The 21,263-nt window shown below is 60.5% G+C and overlaps 3 protein-coding genes across 8 annotated transcripts; all 3 read left to right on the plus strand.

Annotated features, from left to right (window-relative positions):
• The first annotated feature begins 6,129 nt into the window (after positions 1–6,129).
• SCT (secretin) lies at positions 6,130–9,659 on the plus strand. The gene is made up of 4 exons (XM_024987627.2): positions 6,130–6,308; positions 6,407–6,508; positions 6,928–7,020; positions 7,225–9,659. Exons 1-4 carry the CDS (start codon positions 6,232–6,234, stop codon positions 7,337–7,339), a joined length of 387 nt encoding a protein of 128 aa, XP_024843395.1. The 5' UTR covers positions 6,130–6,231; the 3' UTR covers positions 7,340–9,659.
• Positions 9,660–9,708: 49 nt separating this feature from the next.
• CDHR5 (cadherin related family member 5) lies at positions 9,709–16,627 on the plus strand. Of its 3 annotated transcripts, none has more exon segments than NM_001103326.1 (15): positions 9,709–9,881; positions 10,143–10,318; positions 10,663–10,713; positions 12,252–12,344; positions 12,449–12,550; positions 12,627–12,737; positions 12,821–12,991; positions 13,506–13,596; positions 13,716–13,813; positions 13,906–14,106; positions 14,223–14,336; positions 14,414–14,489; positions 14,576–15,094; positions 15,611–15,804; positions 16,117–16,625. In NM_001103326.1, coding segments are annotated over 15 exon segments (2,481 nt in total). In that variant the 5' UTR covers positions 9,709–9,817; the 3' UTR covers positions 16,537–16,625.
• Positions 16,628–17,665: 1,038 nt separating this feature from the next.
• Positions 17,666–20,771, plus strand: IRF7 (interferon regulatory factor 7). 4 transcript variants are annotated; one of them, NM_001105040.1, is given in 9 exon segments: positions 17,669–17,814; positions 18,026–18,321; positions 18,405–18,567; positions 18,649–18,856; positions 19,094–19,152; positions 19,249–19,426; positions 19,728–20,255; positions 20,366–20,484; positions 20,558–20,771. In NM_001105040.1, coding segments are annotated over 8 exon segments (1,443 nt in total). In that variant the 5' UTR covers positions 17,669–17,814; positions 18,026–18,301; the 3' UTR covers positions 20,726–20,771.
• The last annotated feature ends 492 nt before the right edge of the window (positions 20,772–21,263 follow it).

The raw sequence follows: 21,263 nt of genomic DNA on the forward strand, positions 1-21,263 counted from the left end.
AATTTATAAGTAAGAATTTTATTCTTTTTGATGCTATTGCAAATGAATTACTTAATTTTTTTTACTTCTCTCTTTATGGCTGCACTGGGTCTCTGCTGCTGCATGAGGGTGTCCAGTCCCCACGAGCAGCGGCTGCTCTCTCTTCGCGGCGTGTGGGCTTCTCGCTGCAGCGGCTGCTCTCTCATCGCGGCGTGTGGGCTTCTCGCTGCAGCAGCTGCCTCTGTCGCAGAGCACGGGCTCCAGGTTGTGCATGAGCCTCAGTGGTTGCAGCACTCGGGCGTAGCTGCCGTGAGGCACGCGGAATCCTCCTGGACCAGGAGATTGAACCCACGTCGCCTGCATTGACAGGCAGATTCTTAACCACTGGACCACCAGGGACGTCCCATGAATTATTTTCTTAATTTCATTTTTGAATTGCTCATTGATACTGTGTCGAAGTATAACTCATTCTTATATTTCAATCTTATGTCCTGAAACTTTGCTGAATTTGTTTATTAGTTCTAACAGGTTTTGGGGTTTCTGTTTCTTCCCCCGCTGTTCTCTGTGTATAAGATCGTGCTATCTGCAAGTAGAAACAGTTTCACTTCTATTTTTTTTTCAGTTTGGCTGTGCCAGCCTTAGTTGTGGCACACGGAATCTCTAGTTGCAGCGCCCGAGCTCTCAGTCGGGGCTCGTGGGATCTGGCTGCCCTGCCAGAAACTGAGCCTGCGGCCCCTGCATGGGAGCTGGGTTGTCCCCGGACCACCAGGGATGTCCTCCTTTCCAATTTCGGAAGCCTTTTCTTTCTGTTTCTTGCCTAATTGCTCTGGCTAGAACTTCCAGGCAATGTTGACTAGAAAAAGACACGCCTGTCTTTTTCCTGAGCTGACGGAGAGTTTTCAGCCCCTCCTCATTGCGTGTGATGTCAGTTGTGTTTTCATATAAGGCCTTAATCGTGTGAAGGAAATAGCTTTCTGTTCCTGGTCTATTCAGTCTTTTTATCATGAAAGTGTGTTGATTTAATCAAATGCATTTTTCTGCATCCATTCGGATGATTAAATGTATTTCTCCATTCTATTAATGTGATGTACTACACCGATTGAGTTTTGTCTGTTGAATCACCCGTGCATTCCTGGGATAAATCTCCATTTGGTCCTAGTGTATAATCCTTTAAAAAGTGCTGCTGGATTTGTTTTGATCATATTTTGTGGAAGAGTTTTGTAATTCTAAAATTGATCCAACAATTTGATGCAGTTTTCATTAATCTCCTAATAGTCTTCTGTAAACCTTGACAAGTAGATCTTTGAATTTATATGGAAATTCAGAAGGTCAAAGCACCAAAGAATTGATACTTTTGAACTGTGGTGTGGAGAAGACTCTTGAGAGTCCCTTGGACTTCAAGGAGACCAAACAAGTCAAACCTGAAGGAAACCAGTCCTGAATGTTCACTGGAAGGACTGGGGCTGAAGCTGAAGCTCCAGTACTTTGGCCACCTGACTCAAAGAGCTGACTCATTGGAAAAGACCCTGATGCTGGGAGAGATTGAAGGCAGGAGGAGAAGGGGATGACAGGATGAGATGGTTGGATGGCATCACCGACTCAATGGACATGAGTTTGAGCAAGCTCCAGGAGTTGCTGATGGACAGGGAGGCCCAGCGTGCTGCAGTTCACGCAGTCTCCCATCCAAGTACTAACCAGGCCTGACCCTGCTTAGCTTCCGAGATCAGGCGCGTTCAGGGTGATATGGCCCTAGACAGTTCATGCAGTCTCAAAGAGTCGGACCTGACTGCGTGACTGAACTGATCGCAGAAGGTCAAAAATAGCTAAGACACTCTTGAAGAAAAGCAAGGTGAATGAATGTGATCTGTCAGATATGAAGACTTATAAAAGTACTGTAACTATGATGGTGAATTAACGGGGGTGTTGTAGCTAAGACGGGAGGAAGGGTGGCAGTTGGGCGGATGGCATGCGCGGAGAGTGTGGCCACGGATCTAAGTGCATAGAGACGGTTGGCCCACAGCAGCAGCAACACAGAAGGACAGCGGAGAGGCGTGTGGAAAACAGCAGAGCTTCGCCACTGCTTAACACCACGCGCAGCACAAGTCTCAGATCTGCACCCAAAATGTAAAAGAATGACGCTTTGGAAGGTAATAGATGGGGGCATCTCCCGTATCTTATGTTAATTACTCAGGAGACAAGAAATAGGAAAACATGCCAAGTTTCCTCACATTAATGTGAAGGGCGTTGTCCCCCTGTGCTCACCAGTCCTAAACTATTCACAACGTTTTCTCAGTCCCTATCAGTTTCCTGCCTTAAAAGACCCTTCTTACAGCAACTGCACCCTGTGACAACCTCCCCGACACCCCGTGGACTGTTCCCAGCCCCTGCCCTTCCTGGCTCAGGTTGGATAACTCAGATAACTCAGCTTGGCTGATCAGGCAGACTCCCTGACAACCTCTGTCGGGTAGCTGACAATCCAGTCGTTACCTTTTTGAGATACATACTGAAATCCTCATAAGTGAGCTGATACAAGCTCTGAGATCTGCTCCAAAATTAAATTGAAAAAATAGAGAAAGTCATAGGGGTAGGTAAGAGTGGTTGTAAATTGTTGAAGCTGAGTAATGGTACCTGGGAGTTTGTCTACTTTTGTATGTCTTTAATTCTGTGTAAGGAGTAAAGTGATTTTTCTTTTTCTGCTCTGTAAAAGGGGACGGTCATTAAAGCCACAGAAAGGTTACAGTCTATTACACAACGTAGCGACTGAACAACAAGTTTGGGCCCCAAGTTCATATCCTGAAGTGCTCAGCCGAAGGTAGCCTAAGGCGCACTGCTTCTGCAGCTCTGTGAAAGAAGAGGTCACAGATCTGAAAGAATGAGTTCTCTCCAGTGCCCTCCTGTAACACCCCTAATGCAGAGCTAAGAGTAGATGCCATTAAACTCGCCATTTAAATCTTAGCAGTAGCAGTGTTAGCCGCTCAGTCGTGTCTGACCCTTCACGACCCCAAGGACTGAAGCCTGCCAGGCTCCTCAGTCTATGAAATTCTCCAGGCAAGAATACTGGAGTGAGTTGCCATTTCCTTCTCCAGAGGATCTTCTCGACCCAGGGATCGAACCTGGATCTCCCACATTGTAGGCAGATTCTGTACTGTTTGAGTCACCAGGGAAGCCCATTTAAATCTTAGTTAAAATCCCCCAAAAAAGAATATTTTTGGTGATTTAGTATTCAGAGAATAAAACTGTGTCACAGTGAGATATATTCTTAGGCATTGAATATGTTCCCTCCTATGTTTTACTGTGAAAAAATAAAGCTGCTCTTTCTTCCTCACAATCTTGGACCCTGGGAATTCCCTGGTGGACCAGTGCAAAGGACTCTGTTCTCACTGTCGAGGGCCTGGGTTTGATCCCTGGTCAGGGAACTAAGATCCAAGCCAAAAAAAAAAAGAATCCTGGACCCTGAACCTGGCCATTGTTAGGATCCCACACACAGAATGATGTCTGATCCAAGGCTTTGGATAGCTGTTCACATAACCTGACTGCTTTCTGTGTGCCTGTAACGAAGGCCCAGCCAGGCGTGGCGTCCGGGAAACCCTGGGGCTCTCCCTGGAATCTGGGGGTCCACGTGGTGCTCTGCCACGTAGCTTCTGTCGCAAAGTAGGGTCCAAACCAGGCCAGGCCTGAGCCACCCGTTGCTTGCTTCTCCAGTTCCCATCAGATGCCAGCCCACATTGTCTGCTGCCTTTCCACGTGAAATGCTGAGCCGGCTACATGTGGGTGTAGAGGACACCGGCCAGGAGCCGTCTGGAGAGAGTGCCAGCGGCAGGCGCAGCGGGGGCCGGCTGTTCAGATGCGATGGGGCAGCTGGTCACAGACTCCCCTACGACTGGCACCCGAGGGGCTGCCTGCCTGCCCCTCCTTGCCTCAGCCCCGCCCGGCTCTGCCACTCAGGCCTCGCCTCACCCTGTCTGTCCTTCTGCACTAGTGACCGCTTGGGACCTGGAGCCGCTGTGACCAGAGCAGCGTAGGACAGGGGGCGCGTCCCAAGCTGCTGCCCACTAAGCTACTGCCGCTCAGTCGGTGAGTCGTGTAACAGAGTGGACCCTTTCTGTGGGCAGCAGGAGGCAGTTCTTTGGGGCGATGGGCTTGTTCTGTATCCTGATTATGGTGGCAGTCACTCGATCCAGACATAAGTCATAATTCATCTTTTACTGTATGTTAATTGTTTAGAAGTCAATATGCCTGCATGCTGATTTTTTTTTTTTTTAAGATAGGAAGATCCTTCCTATGAAGATCTGCCTGGTCACTTAAGTGTTTGAGGTGCTAAAAAATCTGAATGACTACTCAGGGTTTTGAGTATTCTCATGAATGTGATTAATTGGTCAATGCTGCTAAAGTTTAGGGGTTGTAATCTGCCAAATTTGTGCAAGAAGAGGCCACAGCAGCTGTTTAAAAATACAGATACAGAAAACAATGAGATACTACGCCCCACGCCCCATGGGAATGCGAAGCTGGTGCAGCCACTCTGGAAGACCATTTGGTGGCTTTGTGCAAAGCCAAAAGTACTCTTACCATGCAATCCGGCAATCACGGTCTTTGCTGTTCACCCAAAGGAGCTGAAAACTTACATCCACACAAAAACCTGCATGTAGATGCTTACAGCAGCTTTACTCATAATTGCCAAAATCTGACAGCAACCAAAGCAACTCAAGACGTCCTTTAGTAGGTGAGTGTATAAACTGTGGTGTATCAGACAACGGAATGTTGTTCAGCACTCAAAAAGAAACGAGCTGTCAGCCCATGAAAAGACACGGAGGAAACTTCAATTTGTGTAAGTGAAAGAAGCCAATGAGAAACGGCCATGCACTGTGTGACTCCACCACGCGACATTCCTGGGAAGGTAAACAGGCTCCTGAGAGGCCCCTGGGCTGCAAGGAGGTCCAGCCAGCCCATCCTGAAGGACATAAGTCCTGGGTGTTCATTGGAAGGACTGATGCTGAAGCTGAAACTCCAGCACTTTGGCCACCTCATGAGAAGAGCTGACTCATTGGAAAAGACTCTGATGCTGGGAGGGATTGGGGGCAGGAGGATAAGGGGACGACAGAGGATGAGATGGCTGGATGGCATCACCGACTCGATGGACAAGAGTTTGGGTGAACTCTGGGAGTTGGTGATGGACAGGGAGGCCTTGGCGTGCTGCGATTCATGGGGTCACAAAGAGTCGGACACGACTGCGCGACTGAACTGAACTGAACAGAGACAGTCAAAAGGTGAGGTGCTGGGGACACAGGGATGAATGGGCAGGTGGCATGAAGGGATTTTTAGGGCAGGAAAGCTCTGTGAGGTAGTGTCCACACAGGCGGATTCGTGTGATTATACATTTGTCAAAGCCCAGAGAATATGTAACACCAAGATGATTAGTAATGGCAAATCCCAGATGTAGTTAACAATGATGTACAATATTGGTTCATCATTTGTAACAAATGTCCTAAATGAATGCCCCGTGCTGGCAAGCCTGGGTGTGTGTGTGTTTGCGTGTGTGTGTGAATTCGTACTTTTAGCTCGATTTTTCTGTAAACCTAAAACTGTTCTAAAAAACAAAGTCTGCGAACTACTTTTAAAATGCACATGAAGTTTAACACAAGAGCTGCTGGTTTATAACTCCACTGACTCGATTTGCAGTTTCTGTGTCAGGATTTCAGGGGTGCTGGTTGTAGAAAGGCCGACCGAGGTAGTATCAGATCTCCCGCCTGCAGAAACGCACACGAAGGCCCAGGTGCCCGAGGCCCTGGTCTCGCGAGGCCGCAGGCCCCCACCCCCAACCTGCCCGCAGCTCCCCGCGCCGTGCCGCGTCCGAAGACTGGGGAAAGGTCACTCGGCCCGCGGCTTTGGTGGCCGCGGCCTGAGTCCCCTCCAGGCCCTCTGGACCGCCTCATCGGGCCTCCGCTGGCGCCTCTAAGCTTCGCACAGGCCGTTCCCCTGCAGGTTCCTCCCGCTGCCCCCACCGGGGTCCCCTGGTCTCCGGGCGCCCGACCCCCGCCGGTCTGCCGAGGGGCGCCACCGCGGCGCTAGGGGCGGGCGGGATGCCGGGGCGACAGCTGGGGGGGCGGCCCTGACCTTCCCGCGCGATCGATGGGGCGCGGCTCTGGCGGCGCGGAGCCGGGGCGGCGCCGACCCCCGCCCGCCCGGCTCCCGCTCCGGACGCCGCTATAAAGGGGCCTGGGCCTCGCGGCTGCTCAGCCCGGACAGGCGTGCACCATGGCTAAGCTGGCCCTGCTGCTACTGCTGCTGCCGCTGCTGCTCGGGTGCTGCGCCGCGCGCCCCGCGCCCCCCAGGTGAGCCTGCGGCCCCGGGGCCTGCGCCCACACCTCCAACCCATCCTGCCCCCGCCCGGCCCTGACCACCCTCGGCCGCCCTCCCGTCCTCTCCGCAGGGCCCCGCGACACTCGGACGGGACGTTCACGAGCGAGCTCAGTCGCCTAAGGGACAGCGCGCGGCTGCAGCGGCTGCTGCAGGGCCTGGTGGGGAAACGCAGGTGAGGGGCGGGGCCTGGGGGAAGGAAAGAGGCAGGTGAGGGGCGGGGCCTGGAGGAGAAACTTAGGTGAGGAGCGGGCCCTGGAGGGGAAAGACGGGCGAGGGGCGGGGCCTGGTGGGAAAGGCGGGCGAGGGGCGGGACCTGGAGGGAAGTGCCTGTGAGGGGCGGGGCCTGGTGGGAAACGCGCGTAAGGGGCGGGGCCTGGTGGGGAGCGCTGGTGAGGGGCGGGGCCTGGAGGGGGAAGGCGGGCAAGGGGCGGGGCCTGGAGGGAAGTGCCTGTGAGGGGCGGGGCCTGGAGGGAAAGGCGGGCGAGGGGCGGGGCCTGGTGGAGACCGCAGGAGAGGGGCTGGCGGGGGACAAGCGACGCGGTGTGGGATCCCCCCAACTCCAGACTAATCCTGACTTGGGGTGGGGGGCAGCGAGCAGGACACAGAGAACAGCACAGCCTGGACCAAGTCTGCGGAGGGCCCGCTATGCCTGCTGTGGTCGGACGCGCCCGCCCTTCAGGCTTGGTGAGCAGCAGCCCTCCCCCATCCCTCCTCCAGCGCCTCCCTCCCTGAGGCACTCTGGGTCTCGGGCACAATTGGACACAACCCCGGTCCAGGAGCCTGGGAAGGGGAAACTGCCGGCGCTGGTGACCAGAGAGGCCTGCTGTCCCCAGGTGGGCGTGGTCTCCCGCGCCAAGACCCCAACCCTTAACCCGGCCGTCTCTGCAGGGCGCCCCTGAGGCCCCCCGAGGATCAAGCCTGGTCTTCCCAGCTGCCTCTTGCACTGAAGGCAGGGGTCATGGTGTCCAAGCCGGCCGTCCCGACTGCTGAGGGGACCCGATGAGGCCCTGAGGAAGAAGGACCCTCTCGAGGGGGGCCTGGACAGGGGAGGGGGAGGGAGGAGGGGGATGGGTTGCATCTGGCACCAATAAAGGAGGAATTCAGACCCTAGCCCCGCGAACTCTCTCTGTGCACTGCCGTCTGGTACCCTCAAAGCACCTGTGGGGTGTGGCTGTCCAGGGAAGGAGGGTCCTGTCCTCCGGAGTCTAAGACGGTGGCCACGCCCAGCTGCCCTTTAAACCTGGGAAGCCAGCGGGGAGCTTCATCTGCCCACTTCCTCATCTGCTGCCCATCCCCTGGGCTCCCTGGGAGCTGGCTGCACCCCTGTCATCCACACAGCAAACATTCAGAGACCGTGGGGGGCTCACATGTCCCCCAGCTCCTTTCCCAGGGAGGCAGTGGTGAGGGGGCAAGGTTGTTGTTCTTCAGTCACTCAGTCGTGTCTGACTCTTTGCTATCCCATGGACTGCAGCGCACCAGGCTTTCCTGTCCTTCACCATCTCCCAGAGTTTGCTCAAACTCATGTCCACTGAGACAGTGATGCCATTCAACCATCTCATCCTCTGTCATCCCCTTCTCCTCCTGTCTTCAATCTTTCCCAGCATCAGAGTCTTTTCCAGTGAGTCAGTTCTTTGCATCAGGTGGCCAAAGGATTGGAGCTTCAACTTCAGCATCAGTCCTTCAATGAATATTCAGGGTTGATTTCCTTTAGGATTGACTGGTTTGATCTCCTTGCAGTCCAAGGGACTCTCAAGAGTCTTCAACATCACAGTTCAAAGGCACCAATTCTTCAGCACTCAGCCTTTTTTATTGTCCAGTTCTCAGATCTGTACGTGAAAAACCATAGCTTTGACTATATGGACCTTTGTAGGTAAAGTGACGTTTTTTCTTAAAAACAGACCTCTCTGTTTTTCAATATGCTGTCTAGGTTTGTCATAGCTTTTCTTCCAAGGAGCAAGTGTCTTTTAATTTCATGGCTGCAGTCATTGTCCAGAGTGATTTTCAAGCCCAGGAAAATAAAGTCTCTCATTCTTTCCATTGTTTCCCCATCTATTTGCCATGAAGCGATGGGACCAAATAAGCAGGGTAACAATATACAACCTTGACGTACTCCTTTCCCAATTTTGAACCAGTCCATTGTTCCATATCTGGTTCTAACTTGCCTTTTGACCCGCATACAGGTTTGGCAGGAGGCGGATAAGGTGGTCTGGTATTCCCATCTCTTTAAGAATTTTTCCACAGTCCGCTGTGATCTGCACAGTCAAAGGCTTTGGTGTAGTCAATAAAGCGGAAGTAGATGTTTTTCTGGAACTCTCTTGCTTTTTCTATGATCCAATGGATGTTGGCAATTTGATCTTTGGTTCTTCTGCCTTTTCTAAATCCAGCTTGGACATCTGGAAGTTCTCGGTTCACGTACTCTTGAAGCCTAGCAAGGGGCAAGGACGAGGCAGGGAGGCTCAGCCAAGCAGGAAGAGGTGACAGGCAGGAGATGTCCCACAGGAGGCGGCTCCCCAGTGGAGGGAACTGAGCGTGACTCTCGGCCCTGTGTCCTGGCCCGCCGTCTGGCCGAGCGCCTTGACTACCCCGGGACCTGTGGGGCAGGGCCAGTGACGACAGCCCAAGAAGTGCCGGGGTTGCAGGAGGCCTTGGAGGACCAGCAGGCAGGGCTGCTCCAGGAAGGTGTTTCAGGCCAGGAGGCGGGGGAGACGCCACCCCACGCCCCATCACAGCGGGCCCTTCTCCCCTTCGGGACCGCACCCACTGGTGCCTCCCAGCTACTGAGCCTAGGTGGCCAAGGAAATGGAGGCAGGATGCCTGGGGGCCTGGGCTAAGGTTCCTCCCCAGGATGCCCCTCTGTTGGCACCCAGGGTGCCCCCCCAGAGCTGCCAGCTGTCCCTGGAACACTCCATCTCTGTCACTGTGGGCTCACCCAGCCTTGCCTGGAGGAAGCCAGCTTGTTTCTGGGACAGGTAGGGGAGTCCCTGGGACACAAATAACCTTTCCCTTCCCTAGAGGGTTGAGTACGGAGAGGAGGTGGGCCTGGACCTCACAGAGCTGACTCCCAGCACTGCGCCTGTTCATTCTGGCAGAGGAGCCCAGCAGAGGTGGGGTGGGGGAATACAGTGAGCACAGAAGCCAGTCCCCCTGACCACTCAGTCCAAGCCCTGGTTCCCGCTTCCCCTGCCCGGCTGTGAGCTCCTCGGGGTCTGTGGGGTGAGCCCCGTCAGCCCCTGCACGTGGCCTGGATCTGGTCTCCCTCTCCTTGCAGTCAGAGGGGCCTGGCCGGCGGCCGACGGGGGCCCCCTTGGTGGAGGCCAGGCTTGCGGGTGGCGGTTGTAAATGACCATAAAGTGGGGCGGCGCCTGGCGGGGCGAAGGTCACCCAGGAGGAGAAAGCGCCAGGCAGCACCCAGGTGGCTCAGCGGGTCCTGGACACCAGACGGGCTCGGACCCTCCGCGGGCCGCCCGCCGCCACCGCCCAGATGGGGACTTGGGTCCTGCTGCTCCCGCTGCTGTTCGCGGCTGAGGCCCAGGCCCAGGCCCAGGGTACACGCGTGGAGGGGAAGGGGGCTGAGCGGGGCGCGGAGGCGGCGGGGGGGCTGGCCAGCAGGCAAGGGGCTGGGTGGGGCGCGGGCAGGGGGCTGGCCAGAGGGCGGGGGGCTGGGTGGGGCGCGGGCGGGGGTGGGGGCAGGGCTGGCCAGTGGGCAGGGGGCTGGGCGGGTCTCGGGGGGCTGGCCAGCGGGCGGGGGGCTGGGCAGGGCGCGGGCAGGGGGCTGGCAGCACCGACCCTTCCTCCCCGACGTCCAGTCTGCTCCGTGGACAAGACCTCCCTCACCGTCAAGGAGAACACGAACCCCGGGGAGCCCCTCCTGGACATCTACGTCCCCCAGGGCCAGCAGGTGACCCTTGGACCCTCGTCCACCCTTTTTGCGTTTCGGATCCAGGGGAATCAGCTGTTTCTCAACGTGACCCCGGACTATGAGGTGCGGACAGCAGACCCAGGCTGGCTGTGCCCGTGGGGGCGGCAGGGACTCCCCGTGGGATCCACCTGGGCACTGACACTCCTCCCCAGAGAGGGGCTCTCTGGGGCTCTCTGGGTCTCAGTTTGCCCAGGGGGCCTCTTGGGCCCCCAGGCTTGGCTGAGGGCCTGGTCTCGGGGGTGGGCCCCTCAGGGAGTCAAGCTGCCGGGCCCTGACGCCCGCTGGACGCAGGGCGGGGGCCACGGACCCCGAGCCAGCACCTGCCTCGCTCCGTCTCCTCAGCTGGGAGATGGGGACAGTCGGCGGGGCCAGCCGGTCAGGTGAGTCCCACGCCCACCCCCTCACAGGCGAACACAATGCTGCTGGCTCACCTGGAGTGCAGGAGCGGTGACTCCGTGGTGAGTGCGCCCCCAGACTCCTCCCACGACCCCCGAGCCCACCCCCTCTGACGTCAGAGTGCCCTGGCCTGGACCTCTGTGCTCCGCCCTGCCTGGCCGCGGTCACTCCCTGCTGACCCCGCCTGGTGGCGTGTTCAGGAGTCACCTCTGTGCCAGCAAGGCCACACTGCCCCCAGCAGACTGTGCCTTGAGCTCCCAACCCCAGCCCAGTGGGTCCCCCAAGCCGACCCGGGAGGCACCCCTCCCGCCAGCTCCGTCCTCCCCTCCCCCGTCCCTCCCCCGCTAATCTGCTGCTTCTGCCTCAGGCCAGGTCCTGCCCACCCCGGGCGTCCACCTGGGGCCTGGTCAGCAGCATCTTCCAGCGGGTCCTTGACTCCCCCCGTGGCCCCGCCCAGCCCAGGGCGCGGCAGGAGAAATACTCTCTCCAGTAAAGGGAGGCTCTCCAGCGGGGTCCCCGCCTCCCGAATGAAGTGAATCAAAGCAGATTGGGAGCCCGCTCCCTGGATAGACACGTCCTCGGAGAGGCGCCCACCCTCGCGCCCACCCCCGCGCCCCCTCCCGCGCGCCAGTCGGCTCTTCGGTTTTCCCTGAGTCCCGTAGGTGCCCCCAGCCGACATCACAGTGCACCACGGAGATTTCAGGATGAGGCTCTAAAAGATAAGGCTGCTTCTTAAAAAAAATAATAATAAAATAAAAGATAAGGCTGCTTCTTAACGGCTCCACTCCCGCGGTAATGCCGTCACACCCACACCGGGGAAGGCAGGGACCCCTCAGCAGTGCGACACCCCGCGTCCCCACTCCCCCGGGGCCAGAGGCGTCTGTGACAGTTTCTTGCCTGAATCGGGTCCCCAGAAAGGTCCACCTGGAGCAGCTGGCTGAGGTTTCTCTCACGTCTCTTTCAATCTACGGGTTTCTTGATTCCCCCCGAGTTTTATGTTTGAAGAAATTGGATTGCTTTGCCATTTTCCTCACTGTGGGGCTCTGCTGCTCGCACCCCGCAGGGCCTGTGTGATTTTTCTCCAGGTCAGCCACACCTCTGTCTGTGCTTTTTAATCTTTATTTTCATTTATTTGCCTGCACCAGGTCCTAGCTGTGGCACACGGAGTCTTTAGCTGCCGTGTGTGGGATCTGTTAACAGTTCCCTGAAAAACAAGAAACTGAAAATCGCGTCTGTGACCCCATGGACTGTATAGTCCATGGAATATCCAGACCAGAATACTGGAGTGGGTAGTCTTTCTCTTCTCCAGGGGATCTTTCCAACACAGGGATCGAACCCAGGTCTCCTGCATTGAGGACGGATTCTTTACCAGCTGAGCCACAAGGGACTGGGGATCAAACCCGGGCCCCCTGTGTTGGGAGCTCAGTCTCAGCCACTGGATCACCGGGGAAGTCCCACACTTCTGTGTTTTTAAAATCACTTTCTGTTCCCCGTCTGTAATGCCTGGAGCAGGAGCCCCAGGCGGAGAGCTGTCTGGGGTGCACCGCAGCATCCGGAATGAGCTCACCCGGCCTGGCCGGGGACCTTCTCCCTCCCCCAGGTGACTCAGCTGAGGGTGTTTGTGTCCGTGCTGGATGTCAACGACAACCCGCCCAGGTTCCCCTACGAGACCAAGCTCTGGGAAGTGCCTGAGGTGAGCGAGAGGGGGCAGCGGCCGGTACCATCTGGGGCATCTGGAGGCCGGGGTCTAAGCCTGGGGGTCAAGGTCACAGCCAGACCAGCCCCTCCGCCCCCCAGGACACCCGGGTGAACACCACCGTCATCTCAGAGACAGAATTGGAGGCCCAGGACCAGGACAAAGACGATGTCCTTTTCTACACCCTCCAAGAGGTCACCCTGGTCAGTGCTCCCAGCTCCTTGCTCCGGGCACCCCTCCCCTTTTCGTCCTCTCGGGCTGAGTCCCCTGCCTCCCCAGGGTGCCAGCAGCTTCTTCTCCTTGGTGGGTGCAAACCGCCCAGCACTTCGGCTGGACCAATCACTGGACTTGGAGAGGTGGCCAAACATGACCTTCCGGCTGCTGGCCCGGGTGAGCAGGCACTCCGGCTCATGGCCCCACGCTCGGCCTCGGCCCCCAGCGCGCAGGCCTGACCGCAGGGCGGGCTGTTGCAGGACACACAGGAGGAGACCACAGAGCCCAGCCACACAGCCACAGCCACCTTGGTCCTGGAGGTACAGCCCGTCGACCTGCGGCCCCCCTGGTTCCTGCCCTGCAGCTACTCGGATGGTTTTGTCTGCATCCATGCCGAGTACCATGGGGCTGTGCCCACCGGCCACAGACTGGTACGGAGGACCCCAAGGAGCAGGGTGGCAGGGGCATGGGGCCTGCAAGGGGGGCCGGAGTGGTTGTAATTTTCAAGGAAAAGTGAAACTTCTTTCGTAAACCAGTCTTGCCCCACGCCGTGGTGGCCAGGGCCTCTGAAATGCCAGTGAGGGAACTGGGTCCAGTTGTCCTCAGGGCACAGCCAGACAGCCCCCTGGGGCCCAGCGAGTGGGCAGTGAGCTGGGGGAGGATGCTGGGGAGGCTTGGGGGCCTGGCACGGCCACCAGGTGCGCCCTCCCATCCTTGAGTGCTGCCTCTTGAGACAGACGTGCATGTTCAGATTGATCCAATGTCTCTGGGCAAACTGACTCATTAGCCCCAGATCCGGAGCTGCAGTGGAGAGTGCTGGACGACTGGGCTGTGTCCTTGGCTGCCCACTGGTAGCGACCCCGGCCTCCTGGAGGGGCGCAGGAAGGCCAAGCAGCGGCCACAGCACCAGCCCGATGGGGTCCTCGCCCCTCCTTGTTCCCACAGCCAGACCCCCTCATCCTGCATCCTGGGCCCGTGTACGCCATGGATGGGGACCAGGGCATCAACCAGCCCATCAAGTACAGCATCATCAGTGGTGAGTGGGCAGCAGCTCCCAACTTCCCTCTCCAGGGAACACCTTGAACCCATCCCTATGTGGGGAGACCTCAGGCCTCCAGAGGGGACCCCGCCCAAACACTCCCTCCGTCTTCTCAGGAAACGAGGACAGCACATTCTCCATCAGTGTCGACTCGGGCAACCTCACCATGACCAAGAGCATCCCCAACGCCAAGACCTTCCTTCTGGTGGTCAAGGTTGGTGCCTGCACAAGGCCCTGCTTGGGCCCACAGCTACAGAACATGCAGTTCAAGGACCAGCTGGTCACTGTTGTCTCCCAAACCCCCAGGGCGAGCAGGCTGATAATGCCCGATACTCCGTGACCCAGGTCACGGTGGAGGCCCGGAACGCCAGCGGGAGCATGCCCCACTTCACCCAGAGCCTGTATCGTGGCACTGTAGGGCTTGGCTCTGGGGCAGGCGTGGTCGTCAAGGATGCAGCTGACCCTTCCCAGCCGCTGAGGATCCGGGCCCAGGACCCTGAATTCCCAGTAGGCACCGCTTGGTCCTTTGATCTGCCTGGCCTCCTGCTGGTGGGGGGTGGGGGGCGGGGGAGGAGCGGTTTGCAGAGCAGCCTGGGCTCCAGACTAACCGCGGCCACGTCTAGGACCTCAACTCAGCCATCACGTATCGAATCACCAACAACTCTGACTTCCGAATGGACGGAGAAGCAGTCCTGACTGCTACCTCACTGGAGCATGCCGGGGTCTTCTACGCCGAGGTGAGAGGTGGGCGGTGGTCTCAGAGGGCCAGGGGTCCAGCTGGAGCCCAGGACGGACAAACCCCCTTCCTGCCCAGGTTGAGGCCAACAATACAGTGACTTCAGGCACCGCGACCACGGTCGTGGAGATTCAGATTCAGCCCTCCCCCACAGGTGAGCCTCCCAAGGACCCCAGGTTGGCAGGGGGAGGGCCCCTTGCTGGGGACAGTGGCGAGTCCAAGCCCTGTCACTGGCCCCAGGCCCCCCAGGTCCCCCCACATCCCCAGAGACGGCAGGAACTACCAGACCCTCGAGCGGCACCACTTTGGAAGTCCCCCGGCCCCCTGAGCCCTCTCAGGGGTCCTCCACGACCAGCTCTGGAGGAGACACGGGCCTGCAGCCTTCCCCAGGCACCACTCTGACGTCACCAGCCTCCTCCATGCCTTCGGGGCCCCCCAGTGTGGGAACCAGCCCCTCCCCCCCAGCAGCCTCACCCAGCGGGGGCTCAGCAACCAGACCCTCGAGCAGCCCCACTTCGGAAGCCCCCCAGCCCCCTGAGCCCTCTCAGGGGTCCTCCACGACCAGCTCTGGGGGGGACACTGGCCCACACCCCTCCTCAGGCACCACTCTGAGGCCACCGGCCTCCTCCACGCCTGCGCCTGCGGGGCCCCCTAGTGTGGGAACCAGCCCCTCCCCCACAACAGCCTCACCCAGCGGGGCCTCAGCACAGACTTCGACGCCGACGTCCCCTGCGTCCAGCAGGAACACCTGGACGCCAGGTAGCACCCCCATTACCCTTGAGTCACCCTCACGCTCCCTGACTCATGACTGGGTCATCACCGTGGGGCACGGTTGACCCCAGGTCAGCCCAGCATGACCACGAAACCCCAAGGGAGGTCTGTTCCGGTCTAGGGGAGAGACAGGCCGTAAGGGTGCCAGGAGTTAAACTGGGGAAGGTGTGGGGGTTGGGGCAGAGCCCAGATTTGGGGTTCAGTGACCCCCCAGTTCCCAGCGTCATTCAGTCCACAGGCCCCATGCTGCCCACATCTCCTTGATGGAATAGTGGCCCCCTCGGCCTCCCACTTGGAACTGGTGGGCACTGACACCCCCTCCCCGCCCTCTCCAGCAGGCCGGCCTATTGGGTTCCCTGTGGGGGATCAGTGTACCCACCTCTGGGAACCGCGGCCCTTGGTGCCAGGCCTGGCCTGCTCTCAGGGTGTCCTGAGCTTCCCGCAGTTCAGCCTGGGAGTGCTTGGGGTGTGAGAGTAAGTGGGCAGCAGTCACATTGCCCGCAGGGACACCTGAAACAGACGGAACAGAAGGCAGGCCAGTCGGAGGCCAGGCTGGGGACCGGCGCTTCTCGGAGGCAGAGATGGCGGTACTGGGCGGGGTGCTGGGCGCGCTGCTCCTCCTGGCTCTGATCGCCCTCGCGGTCCTGGTCTACAAGAACTACGGCCACCGACTCACGTGCGGCTCTGGCCGAGCGCTGGTGAGGCTTGGCGGGCGGGCAGGAGCTGCCCGCTGGAGGGCCAGGAGAGAGGGTTGCAGAGTCGGACTGGAGACTCCACAGAGAGCAGCCGGAGACGGCGGGGCGGTGGAGAGGGGGCAGGATGGAGAGCTGGGCAGCGTGAGGCAGCGGGCAGCGTGGGAGATGGAGGGAGGCCAGTGGTCAGAGTGGGAGATGGGGTGCGAGGCGAGGAGAGCAGGGTGGAGGGGCAGAGCGCCCGGCCCCCAGTGTCGGGGGCAGGGTGGCCGAGCCCAGCTGGCCGCTGGCTGACCGCAGGCTCCTGCCGGCCCCCAGGAGCCCCAGCCTCAAGGGTTTGACAACCAGGCTTTCCTCAACGACTCGGACGACGCCAACTGGGCGCCGGCGCCTAGCCCTTCACCCAGCCACGCCCTGCCGGCGCCCCGGGAGCCCGAGCCCCCGGAGCCCGCGCCGCCCAGCCCTGAGACCCCGCGTCGGCTCCCAGAGGCCCCTGCCAAGGCCGCGGACGGGGGCAGCCCGGCGGCCGTGAGGTCCATCCTGACCAAGGAGCGGCGGCCTGAGGGCGGCTACAAGGCCGTGTGGTTCGGAGAGGACATCGGCGCCGAGGCCGACGTGGTGGTTCTCAACACGCCAGCCTCGGAAGCGGGTGGCGCTGGCGACTCTGGCAGCGAGGGCAGCGGCGACGAGGCTGCGGATGCCCAGGACGCGCCTGGTACCTACTCCATCCACTTCTAACGCCACCTCCCCCCAGAGTCTGGACCCCGAGAGTCGGCTTGGTGGCTGTCCCCACACTCCACGGCGCAGAATAAACTAACATTTTCGGTTCTGCGGGGACGTGTGCTGGCCGCCAGGGGCGCTGGGGGAGCCGCGAGGGGCGGGCGGTCTGGGCACTGCTTTGAGCTCTCGGCGCCGTTTCCCGGAAACCACCGGCTGCGCGAGGGGTTTCCCAGGCTTGGTGCCAGCTGGTGGCCAGGAAGTTCCTCTCCTGGTCTGACCACGGCCGACTCGACATGGACATTCTTCGTCTGGGGGAGGCTGAGGAGCCACTTGGCCAGAAGCCCCCCTCAAGGACTCGTGTGGGAGGGTGTGGGCCCCGGGACCGTCCCGAGGGTCACACTGCTGCACCTGGGGGCCACAGTGAGGGCAGTAAACGCTCTGGGGCGCTCGCGGAGGCACCTAGTCCAGGCGGCTGGGCTGATTGGCGGTGGGGGGTGTGGCCCAGAACGACGGTGGCCACGAGCCTAGGGCGGCACGTGGGGCTGGTGGGTGCACAGAACAGAGGCTATGGACGGACGGAACCCAGAGTCACGGAGTTGGGGCCTGAACCCCCTCCACTGGCTTCCTCGGGGCGGCCCTCAGGCAAGACTTCCGCACCGCCCCCCCCCCACCACTACCGTTCCTTCCGGGTGGCCGGTGTTTTTCCATCCCTTCCAAGTATTTTAATCTCGACAGTATTTGAATATTATTGCCTGAGGAACTGTCACTGGTTAAGAATCCAAAGAGCGCGGCCGCAGCCCCTCCCACGCGCCCATCGCTCGCTCTTCCGCTCCGCGATGCGCCAGGTTTTGTTTCTGGAACCCCCGGCTTATCCCACGGCCTCTCCCGGGAAGCTGGTTGCTGGCCCCAGGCCCCGCTGCGCTGGTTGAGCGAGGGGAGCAGCTGGGCCGCATCGGGGCTTGGTCCAGGGTCGCCAGGACCCCGGTGCCGCCTCCCGCCGCGGCCCAGGAGCCCGTCCTGCGCACCTGCGCTCGGCCCCGCTCCAGGCGCACGTGACTTCCTCCCCCGCACCTGGAGCTCCGCCCCTGCCCGGCCCCGCCCCCGCCCCGCCCCCGCCACCATAAAAGTGTTTGCTCGTGAGCCCCAGGGGAGCAATCTCCCCACGGGTGACTCCGCGTCCTGAGGCCGAACGCGGCCCGAACCTGCGCCAGGTACTGGGGAGACCCAACGCGGGAAGAACCCGAGTGAAGGCTTCGTCGGACTCCGGGGTCGATTCTCGGAGCAGTGACCACGGAGGTCGGTGGAAGGCACGGGTGCGGGATGCGCTTCGCAGAGCAGTGACCAGGAGGGAGCGGGCTGCACGGATGTCGGCGCGGGGCCCGGGTCCGGAACTCGGGGACCTGGACGGGGAGGTGGCGGTGACGCGCGGGGCGGGGCGGGTTAGGTTTCGTTTTTCCGCAACGCCGGGTTTCGTTTTCCTGCGGCCGTTCCCGTCGCGCCCCCGTAGGGCCCAGCCCGGACGCCGGCTCAAAACCTGTGACGCTTCGTGCGCGCGCCGGCCACATCTGTAGCCACATCCAGCGCCGTCTTGGCCAGGACTCACCTCCGCAACGCCGTGACGGGAAGCCCGCGTCTGTGACCCCCCGACACCCGGGACTACCTGTGGAGACTCACAGACAGCCCTCCTCTCTCTTCTGCGCCAACCCCCGACCGCGCCGCGACCCCAGCCCTCTGAGCACAGGGCGTGCCGCTCTCTCCAGGCCCAGCCTTTGCGGAGGGACCAATGGCCGAGGCTCCAGACCGGTGAGCCCGCCTCCCTGCCCGGTGCCGGCCCCACGTCCCCGGCGGCCCCCTTGCGCCCTGACACCTGGCTGCTCCGCCCGCAGGGGAACCCCGCGCGTGCTCTTCGGAGACTGGCTTCTGGGCGAGGTCAGCAGCGGCCGCTATGAGGGGCTACGGTGGCTGGACGCGGCCCGAACGCGCTTCCGCGTACCCTGGAAGCATTTCGCGCGGAAGGACCTGGGCGAGGCCGATTCGCGCATCTTTAAGGTGAGACTCTAGCTCTGCCCGGGCGGGGAAGGGCCGCTCAGGCCTGCAAGTCCAGGCCACGTGCTCCACACTCCTTCTCAGGCCTGGGCCGTGGCCCGCGGCAGGTGGCCGCTCCGCAGCGGTGGAGGTGCCCCGCCGATCCCTGAGAGTGCGCTGCGGGCCTCCTGGAAAACCAACTTCCGCTGCGCTCTGCGCAGCACGCAACGCTTTGTGATGTTGGAAGACAACTCGGGGGACCCTACCGACCCTCATAAGGTGTACAAGATCAGCTCCGAGCCGGGGTGCCCAGGTGAGGAAGGCCGGGGGTGGGGGAGGGGCGCTGCCGGCAGGGGGACTGTGCTGTGTCCTGGGAGTAGCTGCCAAGTCAGATTTTAGGTTTTAGAAGCTGGCGCCAGTTAGACGGGAGGCAGCACTGGAGGGAAGGAGGCCGCTGGGGCTCCAAGGGGCAGCGCAGCCCAGCTTCCGGGACCAAGGGGGCGTTGACATCCCTCACTTCAGCGTTTCCCCAACCCTAATTCTCCCTCAGAAGGCCTAGGCTTTGACCAGGGGGAGGACGAGGCCCTAGAAGATGCCCCACCTGCAAGGGTAAGGCCCCTGTGCACTCTTGCATCCTGGGCTGAGGCTGCTCCCTCCCTGGGCCTGGGGGCAGCTCATTTATGCTGGCGCTGTCCTCTTCTGCAGGGTGGCCTCCTGGGGCCCTGCCTGGCATCAGATACTGGTGAGAGCCTGGGGCACCGGCTGAACCCTGAACCCTGCCCCCCAAGCCTAGCTGGAGATGCCAGGGACCTCTTGATCCAGGCGCTGCAGCAGAGCTGCTTGGAGGACCATCTGCTGGATCTGACCCCCCCAGAGGCTCCTGGTGAGGGCCTCTTGCAGGGGGTGGGGGGTGCTCCACCCTGCAGGGACAGGCAAGACAGCAGAGTGCCTGGAGAGAGAGAGGGTGGCCCAGGGGAGGGGGTGCTTGGCAGGAATGGTGCTGGTCACAGCTGGGCCAGTATAGCTGGGCCTCTGCAGGGCCAGAGCCCTCTGCTTGGGAGCTGTACTTGCCACAGAGAAGGTGGTGCCTCCAGCCTCAGGCCACAGCCCCAGGAGCCAAGAACGTGTGGGAAAGGGAGGACCTGGGGGCCCAGGTGTCACCTCAGGCTTCTCTTCCTTTCCAGATGCAGGCCCACCCCCAGAGCCCTGGCAGCCCCTAGAGGCAGAGCCCCACATGGGAGCCTCTGCCAGTGCCTGCACGCCAATGGCAGGGGAGCCACCCCTGGCTGGCCCTGGCTACTCACAGCTTGGTTTGCAGCCGGAGCCCAGCCTAGGGGCCCTGGACTTGAGCATCCTGTATAAGGGCCGAACCGTGCTGCAGGAGGTGGTGGGGCGTCCACGCTGCGTGCTGCTGTACGGCCCTTCTGCTGTAGCTGGAGGGGCTCCAGCACCGCAGCAGGTAGCCTTCCCCAGCCCTGCCGGGCTGCCCGACCAGAAGCAGCTCCACTACACCGAGAAGCTGCTGCAGCATGTGGCTCCTGGCCTGCAGCTGGAGCTCCGAGGGCCGTGGCTGTGGGCCCGGCGCCTGGGCAAGTGCAAAGTCTACTGGGAGGTGGGGGGGCCCCTGGGCTCAGCCAGCACCTCCAGCCCCGCTCGCCTGCTGCCCCGGGACTGTGACACGCCCATCTTTGACTTCGGCACCTTCTTCCAAGGTCAGTGACGCACCCGCCTTGGGGCTCTGGGCCCTCTGGGCCCCGCCCCCTCACCAGAGCCCCGCCCCCTCACCAGAGCCCCGCCCCCTCACCAGAGCCCTGTTCCACAGAACTGCTGGAGTTCCGGGCGCAGCGGCGCCGCGGCTCCCCGCACTACACCATCTACTTGGGCTTCGGGCAGGACCTATCGGTGGGGAGGCCCAAGGAGAAGAGCCTGGTCCTGGTGAAGGTGAGGGGCCAGGTCCCAGGGAGGGGGAGGCTGCACACAGCCCCCACCTGGCCTGACAGCACCCTCCCCGCAGCTGGAGCCGTGGCTGTGCCGGGCGTACCTGGAGGCTGTGCAACGCGAAGGTGTGTCCTCCCTGGACAGCGGCAGCCTCAGCCTCTGCCTCTCCAGCTCTAACAGCCTCTACGAAGACCTGGAGCACTTCCTGGAGCACTTCCTGATGGAGGTGGAACAGGCTGCCTAAGCCAGACCCCCAACCCCTTCCAATCCAATAAAAAGATCTAAGGGGACTTCGCTGGCGGTCCAGTGGTTGAGACTGCATGCTTCCAATGCAGGGCACACAGGTTCAGTCCCTGGCTGGGGAACTAAGATCCTACATGCCACACAGCTTGGCTAAGAAACAAAAGAAAAAGCTTCTAAGAATCATGCCAGTGTCCACTGGGGGCAGGCTTGGAGCTCGGGCTCTGGAGGGGCATCGTGGATTCAGCGGATCACACTGTGGGCCCTGCCCCCACAGGCCCCTGTGCACGCCCCTTCCCTCTTCTACTTCACAGTGAGAGCTCTGAGCTTTAGAGCCAACAAACTGCTCGGAGTGCACAGACGTCCCCCTGTGCCAGAGAGGCAGCCCTTGGGTCCCTCTGCTATGAACGAGGACTCCGTCTGCTTTGCCCAAGACCTGTTTCTGGCCAGTGGGAACTGCCAACAGGGTGCCACCTGGGAGGTGGGGAGCCAAGTATACACCTGAGCAACTATCTATCTGTGAAACACAAGGGAGCAGAAGG

This window comes from Bos taurus, chromosome 29, assembly GCF_002263795.3.
Source record: "Bos taurus isolate L1 Dominette 01449 registration number 42190680 breed Hereford chromosome 29, ARS-UCD2.0, whole genome shotgun sequence".
NCBI lineage: Eukaryota > Metazoa > Chordata > Mammalia > Artiodactyla > Bovidae > Bos > Bos taurus.